Source organism: Leptosomus discolor, chromosome 7, assembly GCF_034619465.1.
Source record: "Leptosomus discolor isolate bLepDis1 chromosome 7, bLepDis1.hap2, whole genome shotgun sequence".
Classification (NCBI taxonomy): domain Eukaryota; kingdom Metazoa; phylum Chordata; class Aves; order Leptosomiformes; family Leptosomidae; genus Leptosomus; species Leptosomus discolor.
In genome coordinates this window covers 64,869,175-64,895,073 of record NC_141397.1, presented here as the reverse complement: position 1 = coordinate 64,895,073, position 25,899 = coordinate 64,869,175, and the positions used below count along the sequence as shown (strand labels likewise).

The following is a 25,899-nucleotide window of genomic DNA, read 5'->3' as shown; positions in this document are numbered from 1 at the left end:
CTGGGCCAGAAGACCAAGGACAAGTAAATCAGGAGAGTCCACTGAAAACAGACAAACATTGTGCTTTATAACTCAGGAGTTAAAGCACACTTCAAACAAAGAGCCTATGAGCAGTTCATCAGATAAGGCTTATATCTTTCTCCCTGGAATTTAATAAGACTTCTTCTAAAAACACTTCTTGGTCAGCTAGAGTTCCCAGAATTATGCAGCTGCTTAATTACAATAAAACATGCATGGTGTAGAATTCCCAATTCATTGTACTTTTTTTTTTTTTTTTTTCCTTGAAAAATGGTTTATGGAGTAGATTATCAGCCCTCAAACAAGGTATTTTTGGGAAGGACTCAATCCAGCAAGAGGCTTGATTCTTGCCAACTCCCACCTATTTCAGCACAGGGTCGGGACCAAGCATGCTCCTAACCCTTACACCCTGCAACGCTCTTCGGGTGATGTCCTCCACCGCTCTCCGTGGGGTCAGGACTTCACGTTAAGCCTCCTTTAACACGGTCTGGGCTGAGTCTAAGGCATACCACCCGGCTGCGGTTTTCTCCGGTTTTTAGCTCATCACCGAACAGGGTGCCGCCACTGCCCTGACACGACCTTAAAGCAGAACCTCCCGTGCCACACGGCAAAAGGAGGTTTTACCCCCAAGCGAGGGGGCAAAGAGCCCGACAGACGACGGGAAGTTTATCCGGCGTGATTCATTATTTAACCAGCAGAACAAATACGGCCAAGGCAACCGCCGGAGCGGCTCCAGTGACTCCGGCCGCCACCAGCTGCGCCCCCGAGCACCAAGGGAGACCCTCGGTCCCAGCCGCGCTGCGGGCGCTGGCGCTTCCCTCGGGGACCCCACGATGCTCCCGAGGGTGCCCCGAGGGGCGGCTGCGCCTCTGCAGCTCCAGGGGGAGGAAAGGTCGCGGTTTCTTTGTAAAGCGAGTATAACAGCCTCCCGTGAGACACACACACAGCGTCTCACCGACCAGAACAACGTTTTATCCGAGGGAAAAAACCAGAAAAAAAAAAAAAAAAAAGTTACAGCTTGTAAACCCTCATCTTAACTTTCGGCTGCAAACACCGGGAAAACCCACCGTGACCTCCCAAAACGAAACCCCACCGGAGGTTGCCAGAGAGGGGGCTGCCCGCGCCCACCCAGGGACAGCTGCGTCCCGCCGCCCACCCCCGGCCCCGCCGCAGGGACCCCCACGGGGGCCGCACCACCGCCCGCCTTCCCGCGGCTCAGGGAGCGGGGGCTCGGAGCGCCCCGCCCGGGGCCCGGCCCGTCCAGCCGGCACTCACCGCGGGGCACCGCGATCGGCTCGGTCCCGTCCTCTCCCCCGCCGCAACCTGCTCTCCCGTTCAAACGCACGGCGCTGCCGCCCGCCCCGCCCCGGCCCGGCCCGCCCTCCGGCGGCGGAGCGCAGGGGAAACCCGGAGCGGCGCCGTGCCCGGAGCGGAGCGCCCTCCCGCCCGCCAGCGGAGCGGCGGCGGCCGTTGAGGCCGGCAATCCAGCCCCGGTGTTACGACGTCCCCATGCCCGCTCCCATTCAACCTGCTCCATTGTGTGGCCGCTCCGAGGCGGCGGGGAGCCGCGCTGCCCCTCAGCGCTGCCCGGGCCGCCCCCCGCCCTCAACGCTGCCCCGCCTCACGGCTGCCGCGGGGCCGGGGGCCCTTTCCCGACCCGTCCCGGCGGAGTCTCCTCACGGCGGGACTTACAGAGCGAGCCGAGCCGAGCCGAGCCGCAGCGCTCCGGGCTGAGGGGAGCCGCGGTCTGGCGGGAACCGCCGGCGCGAGGCGGCCCCCTCAGGCTCACCTTCGCCCCGCCGGCGGCGGGTGCCATGGAGACGCGCGGGACGGGCCCCGCCGCCTCAGGGAGCCGCGGGACGGCGGCAACCGCCGCACCTGCCGCGGGGCGGGGCGGGGCGGCACCGCCCTTCCTCACAGCCCCGGGCAGGGACCCGCCGCCCCCGGGAGCCGGAGAGAACACCGGGATCCTCCGCGGGAGGGGAGGGAAATCGCTGGGTTGGACTGGCTCTGAGCTTCCTCCTGGCGTGAGGGGACGTGCCTGTGGTGGAGGAGGTTAAGTCTAAAACTGCTTTCTGAATGATAGAATCATAGAACCATTGGGTTGGAAAAGACTTCTGAGATTATCGGGTCTAACCGTCACCCCAACACCACTGCGCCCACTAAACCATGTCCCGAAGTGCCACACTTACACGTTTTTTGAACACCTCCAAGGACGGTGACTCCACCACCTCCCTGGGCAGCCTGTTCCAGTGCTTGGCCACTCTGTTGGTAAAGAAATTCTTCCTAATGTCCAATCTAAACCTCCCCTGGAGCCACTTGAGGCCATTCCCTCTTGTCCTGTCATTAGTTACTTGGGAGAGGAGACCGACCCCACCTCACCACAGCCTCCTCTCAGGCAGCTGCAGAGAGCGATGAGGTCTCCCCTCAGCCTCCTCTTCTCCAGGCTGAACACCCCCAGCTCCCTCACCCGCTCCTCACAGACCTGCTCTCCAGACCCTTCCCCAGCTTCGCTGCCCTTCTCTGGACACGCTCCAGCACCTCAGTGTCCTTCTGGCAGGGAGGGGCCCAAAACTGCACCCAGCACTCGAGGGGCGGCCTCACCCGTGCTGGGTACAGGGGCACGGTCGCCTCCCTGCTCCTGCTGGCCACACTATTTCTGATTCAAGCCAGGATGCTGTTGGCCTTCTTGGCCACCTGGGCACACTGCTGGCTCACGTTCAGCCGCCTGTCGACCAGCACCTCCATAACTTTCTATACCTGATAAAACTTTCTTTATCTGACAGTCCCCTGGGCAACCGAGGAGTGTTTTGTAGGAAAACAGCAGGCATGAGCCCTGACAGACTGGGAAAAGAGAGGGATATCAGAGTGAGCGAGGGATGTAACCTGGGGAGGGTGGCTCTGCCATCTCCCCTGTCCCAGGGACCTTGGCAGGGGGAAGCCACCCCAGGCGCCCATCGCTGTGTGGCGGTGAGGCCTCGCTTCCTCATTAGTCTGTCAGGAAAGGACACTAACAGCACCGTGTCCACCACTTTTGGGTGGGCTCTGCGGAAGGCTGGTAATGTTTATGACAACCATTTGCCTCACATCCCACACCAGCAATAAAAAGCCTGTGCAGCGCTCAAGATATTTTTCCTAGTGAGCCATTTGGAGGCATCTCCTTTCACTGCCTATGATCTTTTAAAGATGTTTTGTTGCTCACAGCGTATTCAGACAGGACTAAGGCACAAGAGCTGAACCATTTAATTCTTGTCCTTATTTCCAACCACACAAGAACTGCATCCTCTGCTTGGAAATACTCTTGTGCACATTGGTGCTGCAGCTAAAGGAACGGGATAGTGCTCCTCAGAGGCAGCGTGGGGTGTTCTCATACAATGGAGAAAAGTTTTTTTTCTCCCCTGACCTCCCAGCCGGTTCCTCAACTCTGTTCTGCAGAGCTATTTGTTTCTACTCCTGTTACCGGTTTTTCAATAGACAGGCCTCCCACAGAGACAAGATCTGCAACCTCTCAAGCCTTGCACAGATGGAAAGCACAGCTTTGAACAAGAGAGTTGCGCCCTTTTTGAGGGGGGAGGGTGCGTTGTTGGCTCTTTTCAAACAGATAAGCCCTGGACGATAAGGAAAACAGCATTAACAAACAATTACAGGGGTTGACTCTCCTGAAATCATTTGTCACGGCAATCCCAAATGCCGCACCGCTCGGTTACTCTCTGCGAGAATTTGCCTTGTCCGTTACAGCACTGATCCCGTGCACGAAGCTGCCCCCCTGACCGAGAGCTGTGTTAACAGCACCTCATCAAAGCTTCTTGTCTTGTGCAGCAAACATGAAGAGAGATCAGAGGCCTGTATTCAAAGATTTAGGCATCCCTCTCCATAGTTCCTTTTGAAATTACTTGTTAGACGAACTCACCACCGTGAGTACAAGGAAGGGAACTTCAAAAATTTAGTTCAGGCTAAGGGGAGGCTTCCTCAACGTAAGTGATACAACAGCTGTATTGCTGCCTTTTAAAAATTCTTCATAAGCCACAACCCATCGGAAAGGATATAGCGATTTGCTGTAATTTAGAAAAATCTCTAGGGCTTCTCTGAACTTACAAAGGTAAAAAAGGGTAAGAGGCAGGACTGGGAGGGAGGAAACTTAGTTCATATTCACCCACGCCTCACCTCTGCTTGCTAAAAATGCAACATGTGGTTTTCCTGAGATTTTTCTCCCAGCTTTACAGTGGATTTTTGTGATAAAACCTCCCAGGACTCATTTACAAAACAGAAGTGCCAAGTCCAAGTAGAACTGTATTTAATTATTACAGCAAAAAAAACCCCTCCTAACTGTACCATTACGCTCAGTTTGGAAAAGCTCTTTCTGCTCACCAGGTGTAGGAATAAACACCTATAAACCCCCATGAAAGTGGAGTATCGCCGAGACTGAATTTGTAGGTTGGGGTTAAAAGTCAGCGTTGAGTTTGGCCTCAGAGGATGCTACGTCCGATACCCCATCCCTGACCACCCGTGTGACTTCTACGTCCAAGTACCGCAGCAGTGCTCGGCCCAGCCCTTCACTGGATAAAACCAGATGCCTCACTTTTAACATTTCTTTTTAAACAGGCACTGGTACCTGGCTTCCAGCTCCCGCCGAGGTCTGCCTCTGCCTCCCCTCTCCTCCACATCGGTTCCCAAGACGGAGATCTGCGCTGCTGCTCGCCGTGCCTTGCGAAAAGCTGCCTCACCCTTGAGAGGAGCCAGGAACGAAAGCAGCAAAGAAGCACTGCCATCTACTCTTACCCCAGGAAAAGCTGCCTTTTTTGTTGTTTGTTGGGTTTTTTTTACGATCTCAGGACTCACAACTCTGCCCTGAGGTCAGCAGAGGACATGACGACATAGCAACTAACCGTCAGACAAGCAATGCTCACCTATTAACATTTTTTTGTACCACACTCTTCTCCCTAGTACTTGATTGGCAAGGAATCACCCAGGAAGAAAGAAAATCTGTAAAACACTTCACTTTAAATGAATACTGGGACTGTGGGAGGCTAAACAGAGGTCAAGTGCTTGGAATATAAAACATGTAACAAAGAGCATAAATTCGATCTTTATTCTGAGAATATTTACAAAATAAATAATAATACACTCTCATATACTTAACACATGTTTCAAAAATAAAACAAGAACGAGAATTTAAGTTCTTGGCACAGGATGGTCCACCTTTCCAAATTTCACGTTGAAGTTTCATTTTAACCTAATTTTAGATATTTATAGAACCATCAGAAAAAACAGCATAGGTTTTTCCTCTTCAAGTGAGTGTTGTTTTCCGAAAATTTGGATTACTGACGTATCAATTCATATTCTTTGATAATACCAAGTGATTTGTTTTTTCCCAAGAAACTTTAGTTATGACCTTATCAGCTTTTTAAGATCAGCCATAACAAATTACCTCTTACATGGGTAACAATGCAACCCATTATTCAAGATGAAAGATTTTTAAAACACAAATTATACATGAAAGCAGTGTAAGAAAAAAATTCAGACAAAATGCTTGTGGGTAAACACACCCCACAAGCTCTGGAAAGGCCCGAAACGGAGTTTTCCACCCAATGTGGGCTCCCTAGCCATGAGCTGTAACGAGGCAGCATTCAAGGCCACGCGCTGGGAACTACCACGCTGCCCCTCTCACCAGCCGCGCGGCCGACTGCTCTCACCAGCTGGTTAACGCCGCTGCGTAGGTGGAAAACCGGACAACTAACTTAGGACATTACTGTGGAAAAGTTCAGCTTCAGAACATTTGAGTTTGTGGCTTGCAGGCTACTATTGAAGGTCAGTCCCACGTGGATTATAACACAGCATTAGGAAACTTCACGGGTTTTCTGTTCAAGACAGGGACCCTCAACATTACGGCACTGATTTATTACCACAAACTTCTACTTGACACAGAGCATGTAACATAGGCAACCGGCATTCCTCCAGACCAGCCTCCCTTTTTACCTTTTAACAGAGGTTCGTAACCAGCTCACAAATTGTCTCAGTGTCTGTACAAACTTGTTGCTGCTTATACGATCCCTAATTCTTTCAGAGTAGCTTTCTTCTTTCCATATACCTTTACTTTTCTTCAAGGCCTTTAACTCTGCTTGAAGGAGTCTCTTGTGAAGCTTCCAGTACAGGCGGGAATCATGGGGCAGTCCTTCGATCCGTGCTGTTCTGCCAAGCCCTTGTCTCAAGATCTCTTCATTTAAGCACACGCTGAGAAATCGACCCTATAAAAAGGCACACTAAATAGGATATTTGCCTTTAAAACAGTTTTAGCTATTTTTTTTGGTGTGAACTCCCTCCGAGATACAAGCTTTACTTCTGGCTAAACCTCCTCTCTGGCAGAAAGAGTTAAAAGTCAAGAGGAACCCAGCTGACTGTTAAAACCTAAGATTAACACAAGACACCTACGTTTGATGGAGGAAACATGGGGCAACTCAGAACTGCAGGACAGAGCCCAGCACTATCTGACAGAGAAACTCACTCGTGTCATGCATCAGTCTGCAAAAACACTGGTCTTGAAATCAGATTCGCAGATACAACATTTGAATTTCATCTCAAGAGAGATAAATTAAAAATAGCAACATCCCTTAAACGTACTGAGAGAACCGAACTGCATAACCACAGTCAAACCCAAAACAGCAGATAAAAGTCGATTTTGGCCCCCATATTTACCTTATTTACCAAAACAAGGCACTCGAGTGCCAAGTCCTCCCTCCCGAGAAGCTGGAACCATACCATCTGTTTGGGTTTCAACTCTTGCCGTAACCAGGCCATGCCGCTCGGAGCCACCTCCACCCCAGCGAGCCTCACCAGCAGAAGACCTTTGGATTGCCCTGATTATGGAAAGAGAGATCGTTGCTCCTGAACGCAGCAGCCAAAGGGAATTTCAGGCTTTGCACAGACCCTCAGCTGTGGGTAACGAATTTATCCCCATGGACTTAAAAAAAAGAAAAATAATCCACTTCAGTTCCCCAAAGCACTACTTATTCACAAACAAGAATCTGGTCTCGTCTCTCCTTCAGTTACAAAACGCAATTCCAGGTTGCGTAAGCGCTTTAGGCTCGTTTGTTTTATTTTGCATACAACTAGAAACAACTGCTTCCATCACCAGTCACTACGATGTCACCTGAAGGGGCAGAAACAGCCGGCAGGAAGCATCAGCGCCTGCAGGAGTTCGCCCAGCGAGCGCGGGACTGGCAGGCTGGCGGGACAGCTTCTGCCAAGTCACAGGAAAACCGTCCCCGAGAAGGGGCTCGTGCACGCAGCTGCCAGTCTTCACCCGTGACGAACAGCGTGGTCCCAACAGCGTCTCCTCGCCAGGAGCTATGCGAGCGAACGAGCTGCCCCTGTGCCAGCTTTGGCTGCCGGAAAAATACCACGATAGTGACTAATTAACACAAACACGGGCTTGGCGAGCTCTTTTTACAGGGCTTCTCGCTGCCTTTGATTCCCGTTTCCCACCTGTGAAGCACAGAAGGACCAAAAGGCAGAGCCAGAACCGGACCTTAACCCCTCCTCTCACGCCTGCCCCTGCCCGTCCGCTGTGTAGCCGCACTAACACCACCACTTCACTCCTACCCTTGCTCTTCGCGTTTTTTACTTACATTTTCTCTGTATCGATGTAATGAAAGGAATGCTAATGGGAACGTGTTCAACTTCCAGGCCCTTCTCAGTTATGTGTTGTAATCTTCCCCGCAATTTCACGTTCTTTTCAATAAACTCCACAGGTATATCCAAAGCACTTGTAAACTTTGTTGTCTGTTGATGGAAAGAGCACAGGTTTTTTTAAAAACAAGTAGAGCAGTTACAATCACATTAAATCCAACTTCTTCTTAAAATAGTTTGGCAAGTTACAGATCTATTATTAGACACCATGGGCAAGTATATATATATATTTAAGAGTAATCAGATGCCATGATGTGCCAGCCTTTCCAGATGCTTGGGGACATTCCCCGTTTTACAGGACTTGCAACATTAGGGGTGGGCTTGGGAGCAAGGTTTAGAGGAAGAACAGAAACTGGCATTTTTTGCTCAGTGCATATGGCGGTTCACTTGATTCACCACGAAAAGTGTTTTAGAAGTGGCCTGAACGGTGCCAGAAGAGGGGTGAGAGGAAGCCCAGATGTGTTCAAAGACACGCTGAAAACAACAGCGGAGCAGGGAGGCCAGAGACGACGCAGACTTTGATAAGGGAGTAAAAGAGGGGAGGGACACAGGCAGGTGCACCCTTCAAACGGATCACAGGATGACTAAATTTGATACCACAGCCACCGATTCACGGGAGCATTCAAAGGGACAGTGACGTGCCCACACAGGCAAACTCAGCTTAGCAGCAAAGCCTTGGCCAGCAGCGCAGGAATGGAGCAGCCACTGGTTTAGGGGTGGAGGGAGAAGGACGAGCACCAGGGATGGCCTAACACCCACAATGTGAGACACCGAGGGCTCGCTGTAAGGAGCCTTTAGTACAACACCGACCTACTTCTACACGGCTGTGAAGAGCACCGACCTGCTGACCTACAGCTGCTGTGACACACCAGCCCTTGGGGGAAAGAAAGAAACCAAAAAACCACGACTAAACGGAAAGGTCTTCCTACTCTGTGTTATTTATCCAGTAAACCTTCCCCTTTGCGGTCCGTCAGGTCTCCCACTAGGAATACAGAAATTCAGGACCTTGCAGGCAGAAAGCCCGAAGGCTTTTATGAACAGAAGTTGTTCAAGTCTGATTTCATTTGTAGTGGAAGCTCCGACAGCCTTGTTAACACATTCACAAAGCCTTGGTTTAAAAACAAACAAACAAAACCCCAAACAAAACAAAGAGAAAAAGAATAATTCTGGCAATGTTTGTAGTTCAGGCTTTCTGGTAAGATTTTGAAGTAAAAACTTAATAGAAATGCTCTCCCATAGCCAACTGCATTTGGGATTGTGCAGAGGGAAGATGAGGGTAACCATTACGTTTTAAACAGCTGGAAGAAGACGGGAGAAGGGGTTGCTCCCTTCTGCGGAGACGTGGCTTTGCCTGGGCAAGCGATAGCACCCGTTGGGAACCGATCGCTTCAGGCGGCGAGGGAAGGTTCAGGGTCATGTTAGCAACTACTCCAAAAGCATTTCTCTGCACGGAACTACGGAGAAACGATGCGAGGAAAGCACCTCCATGTCAGCTTTGGCTGGACTGGGGGTACGAGGCAGGCTGGGCCCCCCGGCGGAGCCGAAGGGCCTGCTTATCTGTCGGCGGGGCCGCGCATCGGGCCTGCGAGTCAGAAAACAAACAAGGGGGCGAGGAAGGGGCCTCGGGTCTGGCCGCGGACGTGCCGCCTGCGGGGACACGCGGGAAACCCGCCGGGCGCTGCTGCGCCTCCGCCCGCCGCCCCTCAGGGCCCCCGGCCCCCGTCGCCCCCCAGGGCCCCCCGCCCCCGCCGCACTCACCATGCGGACGCTCCGGGCCAGCACCACCAGCCCGGCCACCGCCAGCCCGGTGCTCAGGTTCTGCGGGCAGAGGAGAGCGGCGCTCAGCTGGGCCGGGCCGGGCCGGGCCGGGCCGGGCCGGGCCCCGCAGCGCAGCCCCCGGCCCCTCACCCGCCCCCCGCCGCCCCCGTTACCCGCAGGAGGCTGAGGTGAGCGTCCCCCCACTCGGAGAGGCGGGCCAGGCCCTCGGCCGCCCCGCTCCGCCGCTCCGCCATGGCCGCCCGCTGCCTCCCCGGCGGGCCCGCAGCGCCGCCCGCCGGCCTGGAGCGCGGGGCGGGACCGGGGAGCCGGGGCGGGACCGGGGGGCCGGGGCGGGACCGGGGGGCCGGGGCGGCTGGGCCGCGGTGGGGAGCGGGTTTTAGGGCTGTAATACACGTTGCGAGGCGGCGCGGTAACGCCCCCACCCTCGGGCAGCTTCAGAGCCGGGCTCTCGGCCTGCTTTGCCTTTAAGCCGCACGGGCGATGACCGTGACCCTTCAGGCCCGCGATACACCGCCCCTGGGCCCTGCTCCGCCTCGGGGCACTATGTTAAGAGGAAAAAAAACAACGTTGGAACACTCCTGTAGTCGTCGTTATTGTTTATTCTTTTCCCCGCCTCGGTTCGAAACTAACAAATATTCGCCGTTCATCACCAAATGGCTCAAGCCAACTGTTTCCCGCAGCCGAATCAAATCCCACCCGTGCAACGCACCTATACGGTCTTTAGAAGAAACGCATGCATTGTAAGAACATTATCGGACAATGATATAGAACTGGATTTATGTTTACACGAGCCTTCCATTTCAACCCGGCTCTAGGTTTCCACACGAACAGGCAGTACATGAGACGATACTGGTAACGGTCACAACTCAGGATTTAAGGAAAAGCACAGATTTAGTTGGGAATTTATAATCCAAGGCGGCAAACCCCATACTTGAATCAAAACTTTTAATCTAAGGTTCAAACTGAAACAATTCTTGAGTTACCAGCTGTAATGTAAGTAAATAAATATTACCCCTGTAATTTTTTTCAAAGAAAGCGGTATAGTTGTTAGTTTTACTTTATTTACTAAGTGTGAACATTTTAAGATTAAGTAATAAATAGAGAAATAGTGCAAACCCTTGTTTTTAGCACAACTGTAACCTGTAGCCAAACAGCAGTTTGGAAGCGTGCTGCTGACTTTGCTACAATTGTATATTGGGTAAAATGGCAAATAAATAGCATTGTCTTAGGGGGGGAGGTTTTCACAGACAATATTGCTGCCTGCAAAAACTCAGACGCTCCATTCGCTGCTGCGAGGAGATGCTCTGCTTTCCCACAGCGGACTTGACAGTACTTACTCGGAGAGAGAACTCTCCTCTCTTCCCTATTTTATCAGGTCAAAAATAATCTGAACACCTCCCGTCATCAGCCAGTTTAGAACAGCATTTGTTGTCATGTGAAACTACACTGAGAACACCCAGAAGACAGTGAAACGGAACAGCTTGTCAGAAAACGACGAACTGTTGACAATCACCACTGGCAGCTTCTTCAGTGTCCGTAACAAAGACGGAACGTAGGGTTGGTATTTTGGAAGAAGAACCGTGGGTCGTTGCGACGGATGGCGCGCTGCCAGCCCCAGAGCTGAGGGGACGCAGGACTGGCACGTTCAGTCCCCGGCCGTGCCGCAGGGGCTGGGTGTGCAGTCCCGTTTCACGCAGCTTGTCAGGCCTTAAGCTTTGCCTCACGCTCCCTCTTTCTGGGCACTGGAATCTCAGAATTGAATTTAGGAGCGCCGGCATTTGCCTCTTCAAGAAGTCTTGGGAAACAACAACAAATTATGCTGGCGAGCGCAGGTGATGATGACATTCCTGCGTGGTAAGTCCCCATCAGGGCACTGAAGGGCAGAGCTGTGCTCCACCTCTCCTCCCGGAATCCTGCCACACCGACCCTTCCCACTCCGCCCTCTCCCCTGGGACCTGTTTCACTTCTCAATGATCCTGCTCAGGAATTTAAACCAGGACAAACCCTTTACCTACAAAAATCCAATTTCTGCCATTTCCTTGTTGTTAGAGACAACAGACACCTGACCTCCCAGGCCCGCGCAGGCCACAAAGCCCCTGCAGTAACTAAGGGATCTGTAGCAGTACCTGGTACCACCTGCCTTCTCCAGTTCCCATTTTCACAACAGACTCTCAAGGAAGAGGTTGGGTTGCTTCTTTCTTCTTGTCTTTTTAAGTTCAAGATGTTTAAGTCTACAATAATGCTAATCTTTCAAAAGAAAAAAAAATACTTCACTTTAAAATAGGATTGGGAGAAAAAAAGTATCAAGACCAAAAGTTTACTGGTTCTTTTCAGCACCCAGCTCACCAGCTGGTATAGGGGTGACCTGTCTGACTTGTGTTACAAAATGACAACACAGATTAAAAAACCTAATCCATCATTGTTTCTCCAGTTTGAAAGAGGCGACAGTCACTTAATTTAGGTCACATTTTATATATATTACTACTGATTTGGAGTTTATGTTTGATTTTGATGCAGGCAAGATCGTCTCACGTACTGATAAGCAAACCTGAACACATCTGTATTAATGACAAGTTTCACTGGCACCTTCAGAAATAGCAGAACAAAATTGCAAAGTAAAAGCCAACTCTAAAACCCCTACGAACTGAATTTCCCATATTCTGCACTTGAGAAGTTTTTCCTCAGAGTCAGAAAAGTTAAATACCCCTCTAGGGATGCGATTAAAGCAGGTGGCCCATCGTTGCAGCACAGACACCGAGCTGACGTGCCTCATACTGAGGTAACACAGTGGAGATGATCTGGCTAGGCCTGGAAGATGCACCCGCCCCCCACTACAGATCTCTGACCTGTTCTTACTCGTTCTGTGCTTATGCAGAAATTGGAAGACTTTTAGTTTGGGGAGTAAAAACAATGGGTTTTTGTTTAGCTTGGCTGATTCTGCTGTACTCGAAACAAGCTGTGAGAATGGTCTGCGGCCGGAGCGCAGGTCCCAGCTGGGGCAGACATCCAGCTCAGGGTGTCACTGGGAAGGGAGAGGGGAAGAGAGGGAGGAACAGGCTTCAGTGCCCAAGGAAGCACTGGGTCACACTGTCCTCTTCTGGACACCTTCTTCCCCCTCCTGTCATGGAGATGCTCTGTACACACCTGTCTGTCCCCTCCGCTCAGTCAAAAGCTGGTATCGATTTGCTTTTCTCCCCAAAACATACAGTAACGGCAGATCCACAACCCCCTCTGGAGTCTGGAACACCCGGCTCAGGATGCAATACTTCAAATATTGACAAGAAACACAGAACGGAAAAGAAAATCACGTACCTTTCACAGGTATTTTTAATAGTTTTCCTTTTTAATAGTGATGTACCATATACATCCAACAATGTCCAAGTGCCCTCTCTCTAGGCGTACAGCACGCTGGCTGTACGTCACTAAGGCACTCAGGAGGGGAGTCATTTTTGAGAAATGCAACGGGAACGTTTCCACCCCACAGCATCAGTAATAGATTCCTGCAGCAGCTCTACCACAGGACTCGGCTTGTTTGATTCGCCTGACAGCAAGTCGTACACCAGCAGCTCGCTGGGAATTTGGCAAGTTTATCACCGCCGAATCGCTTTCAAAGGCACTGGTCATCTTTTCTTACCCCTAGCTGGGAACAGTCACATTTTTTACACTGATTTTGAAATGGAAAGTTTGAATTTTAGTGACATAGAGGAACCACGCTATCATTTCAGTCCCTCGAAATAACAACCGCTTTCTGAAGGCCTGCACGCCCTCTCCTTCGGGACCCTGTGTGCTAGCTGCTACACTGTCCAGTTTACATCGGCAGGACTCAAGGCCTGGAGTATTGTGCGTTATTCTTAAGTCCCACCTTACAGCAATTTTTTGTCAAGGAAGTACCTTGAATGTAAATCAAAATGCTTTGAAACAGCAGAAATAAATTAAACAAAAGCGATTTGTTTATAAAAATATTTTCTTATGAATCTTTAAAGCTTATAAAAGCCAGAAAATACATTTAAAAGAATCTCTGAAACATTTCATCCTTTGAGGTGTGGCTACAGTTCAGAAAGTGAGAAGAAACCAAGCCCAGAGACATTTTACGTCTCTCTTCCCACAAGGAACTCCACAGTACAATGGGCTCAAGCTACGAGTCAGAATGCCTCTGCCATCCCCCCCCGGGCCAGCTCCCCGCGTCAGATCCTTTCTGTTTGACAACAAAGGGCTGGAACCCAGCGGACAGCGCTGCTGCTTAGGCAGACGCGGCACGATCACCTTGTCCAGAGCTGCTGTGCGGACACGCAGGGGCTGGTGACACCGGCAGCCGCCACTCTGAGGCTGGAGCTCGGGGCTATGTATGGAGTACATAGGTGCCAGTTTTTAACCATCACTTTCTGAACTTACACTTTCATCTCGGGAGGGCAAGTGGTATCACATACAAACATACCACTGTCTCAGCCACCCATTTTGTCAGCGACGTGGCATTTAAAAAGACCTATATTCCTGCTCATTGCTTATGGGATATGTCTTTGTAATAAAACTAAAACGACCTTGCGAGTCCAGCCAATATTTAAACTGCATCAATTGGTCCTCTTGCACTTCCACGAAGACTGTCCTTCGTCCTGCAGCTTCTTAAATTTTGGCCCAAGCAGGAACCACCAGCCGAAGCCCAGAATGACACAGATGACGGACTCCACGTAGTAACCGTCCAAGGCAGTGACACAGGAACCACCAGCTTTTGTGCAGAGCTGAAACAGAGAAGCAGCAGTTGCTGCGTTACGTATTCTCTGGGAGATACAGAAACACGGACCTGTAGAAAGCAGGCATGAGGTATGCACTGTTTTTCACTTGCTCTTGGTCATGACTAAATATATATTTGCTTACTCTTCCTTGTTTCTTACGGAGAAAGGCTTTTGAGCTTACCATCAGCACGGAAAGGAACAAAACTGTTATAAAACATTTGGAAATGGAGCACGTCGGCCCAAGGGGCTAACTCTAGAAAACAGAGACAGCTGGCCAGTTTCACGCTGGCCTGGAGGTGCAATCACTGTTCTTAATCCCATGAAGGAAGATTTTGTTGGTTTTTTTTTTTTTTTTTTCCCCTAACCTTCTTTAGAAATTACACCCTTGCATCCCGCCACACTGAATCTGCAAATGGACAGTACAAAATGCTGTGTATTCCTGGGAAAAACAAGCCCAGGATGTTTTTTAATTGCAGAACTGGAAGACAAAACCTCCAGCATTTAACGGATAAGCATTATAGCGCGTGAGCGCTCCTGCCATTGTTCAGCTTTCAATGCTGCTACGATTATCCCAAGATAATCCAGTCCTCTGCGGTGAGGTTCTGCCAGCATTTTCGATATTCTGAGACACATCAGGATCAGATTAGGAACAAGAAGGGAGTGGTGCTGGAGGTGGAACTTTACCAACGGGGAGGGTGTGAAAAAAGATCAGAGGAGCGAGGTGAGGGAGGAAGGACTTCAGTGCAGTAGAGGCCCAGGGAACCTAATTAGCGGCAAGCCGATGAGACACACGCTGAAAAAGCACACGCTGCAGAAGCAGTTGCCCTGCTGCAACTAGTAAAAACTGCAGCTCCCGTTCAAAGAAGTCCCGTTTGACTCCTAGGACGCTTTATTTACAGACCCTCCACACCCCAAAGAGTCCTGGCGCTCCAGAGCGAAATAAAACTCAGTCACGAGTGCAGAAAAAAACAACCCAACAAAAAACCCCCCAAAACATTTCCACCCTTCTAAACAGTCACGTTAAAATTTCTCATTTGCTTATGCGGAGGTGAATTTGAAACCTTGCTTTCCGGGCAGTTTCGCGTCCTGCCGTCTGGTCTGTGCGTACAGTAGCACAGCGCGTTCTTTGTTCTCTTCCACAGGGCTCCCCAGAACTGGGAAGGCAGCCAGCCATCCCGCTCAGTCTCACGTGGAAAGCGAAGCTCAGAGAGCAAAGTAACACCACGGGAGAAGGTACCAAGGTATCCAGATAGGAAGCCTCCAGAAAGACAGAAGGAACAAAAACCTACCCCAAAACTTAAGGGACCTGGGGGACGGACGGCCTGCCCAGCACAGAGCGCCCAGCTGCTCTGAACTTGGCAAGGTTTTCTCTCGAGAATGTAACTTCAGCCTCCTTATACCACAGAGAACGGGGCACCAAGCTAGTGCTTCTACCACCAGCTCTTCCTCCCAGCCCTGAAAGGAACGGACAACTACTCTGCAACTGCCCATCTGTGGCAAGAGGCTCGTTACTGAGAGTGTGCGGACAGAAACAGACCCTGCTATCAGCCAGGAAAAGCAGCTCCACCAGTGGGCATCTTTAAGCACCAGCTAGGTACCACAAAGGTTTTCAAAGGCGAAAAAATACTAGGAGAAGCAATTTCATCAAGAAACAACCGAACAGAGACCTTCACAGCCCCTCAAACTTACTTCTGCTGCAGCTGTAGTCCCACAGGCCTGTTCCTGGGCCCCTGCACACTCTTTCACCGTGAGTGGGTCCACAAGCCAGAGCGCGACGGTGGAAGGCCAGTTCCCTCCCAGATTCGAGACGGTATTTAGGAGGGTCATGTAGGTTCCTCCGATCAGCGGATCGCTGACTTTGGCGTTGAAAGCCATGATTGCAACATACATGCTATACAGCGTGATCTAGGCAGAGGGGAGAAACGCACGGGACAGTCAGGGCTCCCCAGTCACAGACAATGCCACCGAGAAGCCCTAACGTAAAAGCTGTTCCAAGAGATTACTGGCAGTTCGCAACATTGACTGAAAAATAATCCCAACAGCTTAAAATTACACAAGAGAGAAAGTACTTCTGCAGTCTGTGTCTCTGCTAGTTCCAAGAAGCAGCCTTGCCACTTGTCTCAAGCCACGCTGAAACGGACCCAGCCTCACACGCACCAAACAACTCCGGTTATCAAACCGAAGTATAATAAGGCCAGCTAAAATAGCATCTCCAGTAACACTTCTGCATTTAAAATCAACCCTCAAGGCACTGCACACATTTCAGTTCTGACCCAAAGCCCAGTTTGGATCAGGTGTTTGTTTTCCAGGCCTTTGGATCAGATCCATTATGACGTTCCTCCAAAATCAATGAAGTTAATTCTTCTAGGACCAGGACCACATAACTTTATGGATCTGCACAATAAGCACCATGTCCTGGTTTCGCCTGGGATAGAGTTAATTTTCTTCCTAGAGGCTGTACAGTGCTGTGTTCTGGACTCAGTGTGGGAATAACGTTGGTAACACACCGGTGTCCCAGTTGTGCCACGCAGCGCTCGCCCTACGCGAAGGATTGTTCAGTTTCCCATGCTCTGCCAGCAAGCAGGTGCACAAGGAGCCGGCAGGGAGCGTGGCCAGGACAGCTGACCCCAACTAGCCAGAGGGATACTCCACACCGCAGAACGTCATGCCCAGTCCATAAGGTGGGGGGAGCTGGCCGGGAGGGGAGGATCGCTGCTCGGCCGTCGGTGAGCGGGTGGTGAGCAGCCGCAGCGTGCATCACTTGTCTGGTCTTGGGTTTTAGTTCTCTCGCTCTTTTGTGCCATATTCCTTTTCATTATAATTATTATTATTACTATCATATTGTTTTATTATTATTATATTATATTTTAGTTTAGTTATTAAACCATTCTTATCTCAACCCACAAGTTTTCCTTTTTTTTCGTTTTTCGATTCTCCTCCCCATCCCACTGGGAGGGGGGGAGGAGTGAGCAAGCAGCTGCATGGCGCTTAGTTGTTGGCTGGCGTTAAACCACAACACACCATCATCATCATCACGTCTGTGGGACTCAGAATGCTGGGATTTCTCCAGCTCCCCCATGCTTTTGAGCTTCTGGGTTTGGGGCTAAAAAAAAAAAAAAAAAAAGATCTGGGAAACAAAAGCAGATGTGTTCAACTGAAAGTAACTCCACAGACGATGTCCGGTGGAGGGCGTGAAAGAGGGAGAAATAACATTGGCCAGTGTCAAACGTAAAGGTCAGACCTGGAGGAATTCTAGTGTAACTCGGGGCAAAAGCAGGTAACGGCACGCACAGTCCTCTCGCTGACTGACATCAAACGCCCTCCTGCCCCCACCCCTCTCCCTTCCCCCACACAGTGCACGTTACCTGGTGCAAAGCGTAACTCAACAATACCACAGCATAGTAGTAAGCAGGAAATCCTCCTTCGTATTTTACTTTAGGAGTCCACCATACCAAAAAAGCAAATTCCAGACCAAGCAGTAATCTGGAGGAACAAGAAAGATAACTCATAACTTGAGTAATTCTTCCCATGAGTTGCCTTGATACGGAGCAACTATCGAACATTTATACATACAGAATACATGGAAATAGTTTCTATCTAAATAGTTACAACTATTCCTACATTAGATAGAATTAGATATTTGACAAGCACTGAAATTGTAAACTTTTTATACTTAAACAATTCTGTCTTCCCTATAAACATAGTTCCCTGCCAGATCTCCTACACCAGCTTTCTTCCCTGCCCCTTCCCACACAAGTTGATTTTTGTAGAAAGCCACGCACAAGATATCCAACCAAATTCAGCCAGAGCAAGACCTACGCTCTTCCCTCTCTCTCTTTTTTTTTTCTTGGCAAAAACATACACAGTTGCCTACGAACATGTTAAAGCACCGGCTACCTGCTACAGCCACGTTACGTGACTTACTGAGCGACAGCGTCAGGTAATTCGCTGGATTCATGGCTTTTAAAATTCCATAAGCAAACTCCTCTGTAAAACACCTAACGCAGAAGTGAAACGTCTCCCGGTCTGCATCGGCCTCCCTCAGCGTCCTCTCCTCTCGGCTGCCCCAGCGAAGCACGGCCAGCAGACGCCCTGGACGACTTGTTGGTGCCTTCCGCCACCGGGACGCGCGCAGGCAGCGCTACGGACCCGGTCCCGGGTCTGGCCAGAGCGACTCACGAGCAGGGGGCTACCGACACTGAACGGAGGCGGGGGAGCGCTGCCCTATATGCCTCTCGAAACCACCCCAGGCTTTGCCTTCTCACGGGTGGTACTAAACAAACCACCTCCAAGGCACCAGCCCGAGAGTCCGAGTTACGACGAGAATCCTGACACACCTTCTCGTGTCTGGAAGTCAGGGGGTGACACAAGACATCCTACGCTTGACTGCAGTCCGGAAATCACTGCGTTTCTCTAAACCGAGGTTTGGTTGGGTTTACCTGAAAGGCATGGCTTTGTAGAAGGTGTTCAGTGGCTGGGGGCCTGCTGTGTATTTGCTGATAATCAGGGGCAGTATTATCTGCAGAGGGACCATTGGAACAGCGAGCAGAGCTAAGTGCTCTTTCGGGACTCCCTCTTCCACCAGTTTGAGTCCTGTTACAGCGTCGGCTGCTGAAAACCCAACCTGCAACATAAGGCAGAGAAAATAAGCTGAGGAAAGCAGGGATAGCTCGGCTGGAAACCCAGTTCACTCAGTATTAAGGAAATGGAGAAATATGGTAGAATGCCAGTCACTTGTGTCTCTGCTTTGATTTCCCAGTAAGTTCTGAGACACCTCCTACTCTTACTGTCACCAGTGCCAAAGTCACACCAAGAACATCAAACGCAGCAATGACATCCATGCCTGTGCCCAAACTGCTCTTGGGATGCACGATGGCCCACAAGCAGCCACGGAAACCCACACGTGTCCGGAGCTGCAGATCCTGGGAATAGTATTTAGGTTAAAAGAAACATTTTCCGTCCTCTTAACTGCAGGCTACGCGCACAGCCTAACTGTTTAAAAACGTTTAAAACCAAATTAGTTTAATGCTAGACTGCAATCAAACTTCTCTTTAATGCTCGTGCAAGCACAGAAGCTCTAACAAATGTCTTCCTCTGTACAACCCTGCTTAGCATGAGGGCATCAGCAATTCTGTTTCAAGTTTCATGTGAAAATTCAGAGCTCTGCTGACAGCCACTAGCAAACCCAAGAAATCAGTTACATCACAGGGACTCCACAACCTTTCAGGCTCCGATGTCATCAGCACCTAACAATTCACACACGTATTTACTCACTTTTGCTGTGAGAATCAAGACACAGAACGTAAGAACTGCCGGCATCTTGATTATCGAGAACAGCAGCCTGTATGTGTCAGTGATGCCTTTTGTTTCTTCTTTTGTTGGTGTTAGCTCCTTGTTTTCCTTCTTCAAAAGGGCAACCAGTGTCGTGGTAATTAAAAAGACAGCTCCCCAGAAAAACAGGAAATCTGGAGGGGAAAATAAAATAAAACAAAACAAAAAAATCTTTCCAGCAGCCATCATCAACATGTCATTAACAATTCACTGAGTACCTAAAATGCAGTTATTTTGCAAAAATATCAACCTAGTAATAAAAAACTGAATAAAAACGTTACCCATTGACCCTCCTACAAACAAGCAACGAAAGCAAACCACAAACACAGCTACAAACAGCAGCTGACATGGCTCTTCCCGGCCCCTCGCTCTACAGCCACGTGTTTGCTGAGATCTGAGACAGACGAGCAGCAGCAAACCGGGTCACTTCCCCGGTGTTCTGGGTATTACCACCACAATGGGCATCTTGGAGAAGAAACAGAAGCAAAAATGAAAATTTTGAAAGATTACGCATATACGGAGGAAAAACCACATCCAATAAGTACAAGATGGGGAAAAAAAACTTCAGGGGAAGAAGTCATTCCCAGCTCTCCACTTGATTTACTGTGTAGTCACGTAACTGCTCTGTGCCTCACTCTATCACATCTATCTACCATCTGAAGGAAACAAAGATTTATACTTACGAGCGTAAAGATGGCCTGGTGGAAGTTCTTACGCAGTCGTAAAGAGTCACCCAAATATGGCTGTTTTAAGTGATGGGACACTGGCTAACTTTTACGTGCTCTGTTTTAAGCAGATACAAGTTTTGCCAAATTGTGGATTTGAAGGCGGCAATAGTAAAAACACACCAATATTTTATGGCGAGTACTTTTTGAGTTAGTGAATGGATTAATCTAAAATAATCCTATCCTCTACCTTTATGAAAGAGGCAAGAAAGAACTCAGTAACATGCAGAGGGTAAGACAGAAGTAGCCTTTTATCTTCCTGGTCACGAGCAACTCCAGAAGCCTCATGGTGACTTGAAAGCAAGCAGCGAGGGCTGGTGAAAGGGCAAAGACAGTGCAAAGGTTTAGTCAATTATTAGCTGCTTCTTATGCACAGGAAGGGAACAAGCACAACACGCATGGAAGAAAACACAGAAGGACTACTTTAGGCACGGCCTGCCATCAGGGAAACAGAAAAAAAGGCGTTTCAAACCATTTTCTACTGCTTCCACACCAGCTACTTTTCCCTTTTCTAAGGTAGAGACCACCTCATAACCAATGCTGTCAGATTGCTCTTTCCTCTGTCAAAAAAAGGTACCCTGAACATATATTTTTAAGAGGAATTTTCAGAGTCACGTTAATCACGGCTACTGTCTACAACAGACACAGAGGAGCGGCGCTCTAGTAACAGCACCAAGCATTATCACCGCAGGGCAAGACCCGCAGTGCGAGGACGGGAACAGAAATCCCTTGGAGCATCATCGCAGGGACGCGCCTGAGCAGCTCAGCCCTCCAGCTGCAGCGCAGCAGTGCCACGGCCGGGTCGGCAACGAAACGATACAAAACAGAGGGAAAAAAAAAAAAAAAAGCCCTATATAACCTATATAACAGTCCAGATTGAAAAAAAATGGTTTTGTGGTTGTAGGCAGCTTACACAAAAATACGGTACGCTTCCTTTCAAAGGCAGCAAAGTCCACTGACAGGCAACAAGCAAAAGAACTACAGTTTACACAAGGAATTTCTAGCACAGAGTTGCTGGTGCCACCACTGCTGCCTCCCCCATCCCTGTTTCGCCTCTGCACCGCTATGACCAAACCAAACCACCGTGTTGTGGCAAAGCAAACTTTTGAACTAGGCCAGGGCCGGACCAGGCTGGAGAACAACCCCCAACAAGGTGTGCGGGGAGTACAGGTGCTTCCTCACAACAGCTCCGCGTCACTCTCCAGCTCCACCTCTCCTCCCCGGAACAAGGGCGCTCCGCAGTCCCTGCCCCAGGTAAGCCTGGGCGCCCTCAAGAGGCACCTTCTCCCTACGCTGGCACTTCACCTCCCTTCGGTTACGCTGGAAGAGCCCTTCGTGTGCCCGCGTGGCAAACCGGGCAGGGATCCACAAGCCCAGCCACCGAGCTTCCCCCCAGCCCTCCTCCCTCAAAGGCGCTTGAGCAGCAAAGCGCTGACCTTGCGGACACGCCAGCACGAACCATCGGCCCAACGAAAGGGATTTCTCATGTTCTTCCCTAGAACCTCAGCCCGAAGCGACCCAACACGGTTTTGATCGACGGTTTGACGTTGCTTCGTGTCGTCTCCCGCAGTTAACGGGAACGACTAATGCTGTCGCTTCTCGCCAGCTCGGGGCTGACTTGGGATCACGAAGCGTTGACTTGTTCTTGCCCAAGCGCGGGCACTGGGCCCACGCCAAAGGCGGTCAGAGCTGAACTGGCACAAAACCACTCACTTTTCAAGCGGTAAAGCTTGCTGCTGCTTTAACTGCCCAACCCGGCTCAGCACCAGCCCCATTACCACCACTGCTGGGACCAGAGGGCCGCTCTCCTCGTTTCAGCTGGTTTTCGGTCCTGCTGCCCTGCAGCTGCTTCAGGAGAAACGTGGACACAGCAACGGTGGCACGGCCACACGAACAAGGGAACAGACATTTCTTGCAGCCAGTTATACCACCCAAAAAAGCAGATCCTGCAACCCTAGTGTCAGAGTTATTTGCTTTTCTTACTCCACCCAGGTTAGTACTCCAGGTCAAGTTAAACAGATTGCTTTGGTGTCTTCTGATTTGGAGATAATTTTTTTTTCCGCCCAAAGACAACGCTCTTGTGATAGCAGCAAATCCACCGATACAAACAGTACCGAGAAAAACACAAAATAGCAAAAACCCTGGACAGCGGAGGGAAGCATAGACAAACCAAGCTCTCTTAACCACACCTGTGCTTTGCAAGTTGCATCAGCAGTAACAGACGTCAGTCTGCCGCTGCAGCAAGAGGGAAGAGACATGCCAGCACTGGCAAACCACCCAGGAAGGGAAAACAACGGAAAACAATAAGCCAGCAGGGTTACTTTGAGAACTAGGCCATGCTTGTTGCCATATTGACCAGCCCTAGGGTTATCAACAGGCAGGGAAGAGGAAGACTAGTTAGGGATTGTAATAGCTGCATAGACAAAGTATGTACAGCGGTCTTGGAAACTGATAATCCTGATTTAGCAAGAAGGTAGGTACAGGACAGAAAGAAAAACTATCCTAAAGGCAACAATTCAACTCCATTTTGGCATACCTTTTCTCTTACATGATATAGGCAGAGGGAGAAGAAACTAAACCCATGAGAATCTACTCTTCCTTGCTGGCCACGGTCACTTTGAGACCGCAACCAGAAGTGGTGCCAGTTTTTCCTGCCCTCCCATAAGCTGAGCTAGACTCAACCTTTGAATCAAAACATGCACATTTTAAGCATGTTCTAGGCAATGCACCTAACATCAACCACCACATACAACCTTTCTGAAAAAAAAACCCAAATAACCCAAAAACCACCAAACAGAAGACATCCCTACGATAACAGCTAGTTATGGCTGGATTGCCAGACTCTATTTAATTCATTAAAAGGAAACAATATCCTCCTTAATCTACTGAAATAGGCCTTCCTTCAGAAATTGGCTACGTGGTCATCCCTGAACACGTGTCGCTTCTGCTTCTATGAACAATGCCATCTTGGAAGAGTCAATTTTTTTTTTTTCATTCCCCCTTTCCTTCCTCCCAGAAGGAGATGTTCTTAAAAGGCCTAGTTAAAAAGAGGCAAAGCCTTTGGTTTGTTTGCTTTTTTTAAACAATAATCATGGTCATTAAACTGGGGGAGGGGCAGGGAAATGCTCTCCAAAGTGCAGAGGCCAGCCAAGATAATGACAAGGCAGGTTTCCCACACTCTTAAGCCCAGAGAAGCCGGGAAGTTCAGTGCATGTAGCAGTGGACTCCGTCAGCCTCCCTCCAGGCAGGCCGTGCTTTCTCATGGGCTGGGGACAAACCAAACCTGCTTGGCCCGCAGTGCCAAACACTCTGAACGGAGCTTTGGTCCGGGCTCAGGGAAGAAGCATCCTCATCCCCATCCCAGCAGCAGCACGCACAAGCCAGTGGTACCCAGGTAGTACCTGAGAGGGTAACAATCCCCTGGGGCTGGGGCTGGAACCGCAGGTACTTGTTGCAGAAGGAGGCCGACTCGAGGGCTAGGAAGAGGACGTTGCCCAGGAAGTAGCCGGCCGTCTGGCCCACGGAGTTGCAGGTAGAGGCGTAGCCCACGTTCTCCCTGGACAACATGGTGAGGGCCCAGCCGTCCACCGCAATGTCCTGCGTCGCCGCCAAGAACTCGAAGAGGAAGAAAGTCACGGTGAGGGCCACCACGTCGGGGCCCCGGCCCTTCCTGTCGCCCAGCAGCACGTCCACCTGGGTGGACATGTAGATCATGAAGAGCCCCAGAACGTACTGCGTGGGCACCAGCCAGGACTTGCGGCGGCCGAAGCCCCGCAGGTAGACGGCGTCCACCAAGGGGGCCCAGAGCAGCTTGAGGCTGAAGGGCCAGAAGACGAAGCTGAAGAAGGCCTGGTCGGTGTAGCTGACGCTCTTGCTCTGCAGGATGAGGGGGACGCTGCCCGCCAGGCCCAGCGGGATGCCCTGCAGCACGTACAGCACCAGCAGCAGCAGGATGCTGCCCAGCTCCGCCCGGCACCCCCGCGCCCCTCGCAAGCCCGGCTCCGGCGGCGGCGGCAGCAGCGCCTCGGCCTCCCCGCCCGGCAGCCCGTCCCCGCAGAGCTCCAGGGCGGGCGGCGCCTCGCTCCTCACGTCCAGGCAGTGCTGGTGGCTCCCGGCCCGCCGCTGCCGGCCGCCCTCCTTAGCCGCGATGGCGGGCGACATATCTCCGCCGGCGGCCCGGGGGCCGTGCTGCGTCCCCACGGGCCGAGGCGGGACCGGACGCCGCCGCTGAGGAGACTTCCCTCACCGGCTCCGGCGGCCGCCGCCAACCGCCGCCGCCAGCCCGCCCCTTCCGGGCACGCGCGCGCGCGCGGCAGGCGTGGCTGCGCCTCATTGGTGCGCCGCACATACGTCAGGGCGCCGCCCCGCCCCCGCGGCCGCTTAACCCTGAGGGATCGTCCCGTCTCCCTCGGTCCCGCCGCGGGCGGGAAGCGGGAGGTTGGGGATGCTGAGCGGGGGGCCGGGACTGTAGTACCCACCACCCCTGGGGTGCTGCGGGAGGTGGTTTGAGGGCTGGTCAGTGAGCACGGCCCACGGTCGCGGTGGGACAGCGGGGGGATGGCGAAGCAGCTGCCTCTTGGGGTGGAGAGGGGAGCTGCCGGGGTCCCCTGAGCCGCCCCGGCTCGGGCAGCGGCCGGTGCTCGGGGCGCTGGGTGCCGGGGTCCTACGCAACGCACAACCAAACCCCCCGGTGCTTTCGGACCTGCAGCGAGCGTGCGCCCGCCACGGGCTGGTAAACAGCACCAGTAAACAGTGGATGAATAATAAAGTTCCTTTTTTTTTGCTCTTTGGCTCTCCTTTACTAGCAGAAACAAAAATCAGTAAGAACCAAGATAAACGAATGCCACTTTCCCCCCCTTCATTTTTTGTTGCCCATTACTTACGCAGCTACACGATGATTAGACCATCAGAAACACATTTTGTGTGTCTCATTTTAATGCTTGAAGTATTTTTCCTTTTTTTTTTTTTTTTTTTAAATTCTTGAAAGACCCATCACGGTCATAGCGTAACTAAGGCTTTTAGACCAAAAATCGCACACTGATGCTATCCTGAGGACAAAACCGCCCGGCCCCGGACAGCGGAACCAGGCACTGCTCTCATTTCCGATGGAGCCTCGCACTTTCCCTCTCTTGGGGAAGGCTGAAGCGCAGAGAAGCGCTTCCAAAACGCTTTGGGCCCGTTACGGGGGCGGCTCCATCTTCTTCCTCGGTGCCTTTTTAAGAAATTCCGCCCGAGCCGAAGTAGAAGACGCGCTTTACACCGCGCAGAGCTGACGCACGGAAAAACACCGACTGTAAAGTTTCGATTTCCACCTCCCCCCCCCCCCCCCCCCCCCTTTCAACCGGACCGAGATGAGCCCCGGGAGCCCGAACCCCGCAAAAGCTGCAGTGGATGTGCGCGGTGTGCCTGGGACCCAGGAGCGCTGCGGGCCTCCTGGCGTTACACCCCTGCCGCCCTAAAATCCCGGTTTCTGACCCCAAAACCCCTAGCCGGGCCCGGCCCCGCGCTCCGCCCCTTCCGCCGGAGCGGGGCCGGGCCGGGGCGGCTCCTCCTCCCCGCGGCGGAGGCGCAGCCGGGCGGCATTAGCTCATCTCGGCGCGGCGGCGGTTCCTCACGGTCCTTTCTCCCCC

General features: G+C 51.4%; 2 protein-coding genes across 4 annotated transcripts; both read right to left on the bottom strand.

The window, feature by feature from the left end:
- Window positions 1-5,088: 5,088 nt before the first annotated feature.
- MISO1 (mitochondrial inner membrane subdomain organizer 1) lies at window positions 5,089-9,716 on the bottom strand. Of its 2 annotated transcripts, none has more exons than XM_086468045.1 (5): window positions 9,613-9,716; window positions 9,463-9,514; window positions 7,644-7,797; window positions 6,712-6,872; window positions 5,089-6,263 (listed from the first exon to the last, which is right to left on the bottom strand). In XM_086468045.1, the coding sequence occupies exons 1-5, from the start codon at window positions 9,714-9,716 to the stop codon at window positions 5,991-5,993; spliced, it is 744 nt and encodes a 247-aa protein (XP_086324171.1). In that variant the 3' UTR covers window positions 5,089-5,990. The 2 variants fall into 2 exon arrangements, with proteins under 2 accessions (XP_086324171.1, XP_086324170.1); XM_086468044.1 differs by having other exon boundaries at window positions 9,463-9,522; window positions 9,636-9,716.
- A 3,089-nt stretch (window positions 9,717-12,805) lies between these two features.
- Window positions 12,806-24,430, bottom strand: SLC33A1 (solute carrier family 33 member 1). Of its 2 annotated transcripts, XM_009958618.2 has the most exons (6): window positions 23,671-24,430; window positions 19,488-19,678; window positions 18,653-18,837; window positions 17,579-17,696; window positions 15,903-16,118; window positions 12,806-14,219 (listed from the first exon to the last, which is right to left on the bottom strand). In XM_009958618.2, exons 1-6 carry the CDS (start codon window positions 24,428-24,430, stop codon window positions 14,052-14,054), a joined length of 1,638 nt encoding a protein of 545 aa, XP_009956920.2. In that variant the 3' UTR covers window positions 12,806-14,051. The 2 variants fall into 2 exon arrangements, with proteins under 2 accessions (XP_009956920.2, XP_086324127.1); XM_086468001.1 differs by lacking the exons at window positions 17,579-17,696; window positions 19,488-19,678.
- Between the last annotated feature and the right edge of the window lie 1,469 nt (window positions 24,431-25,899).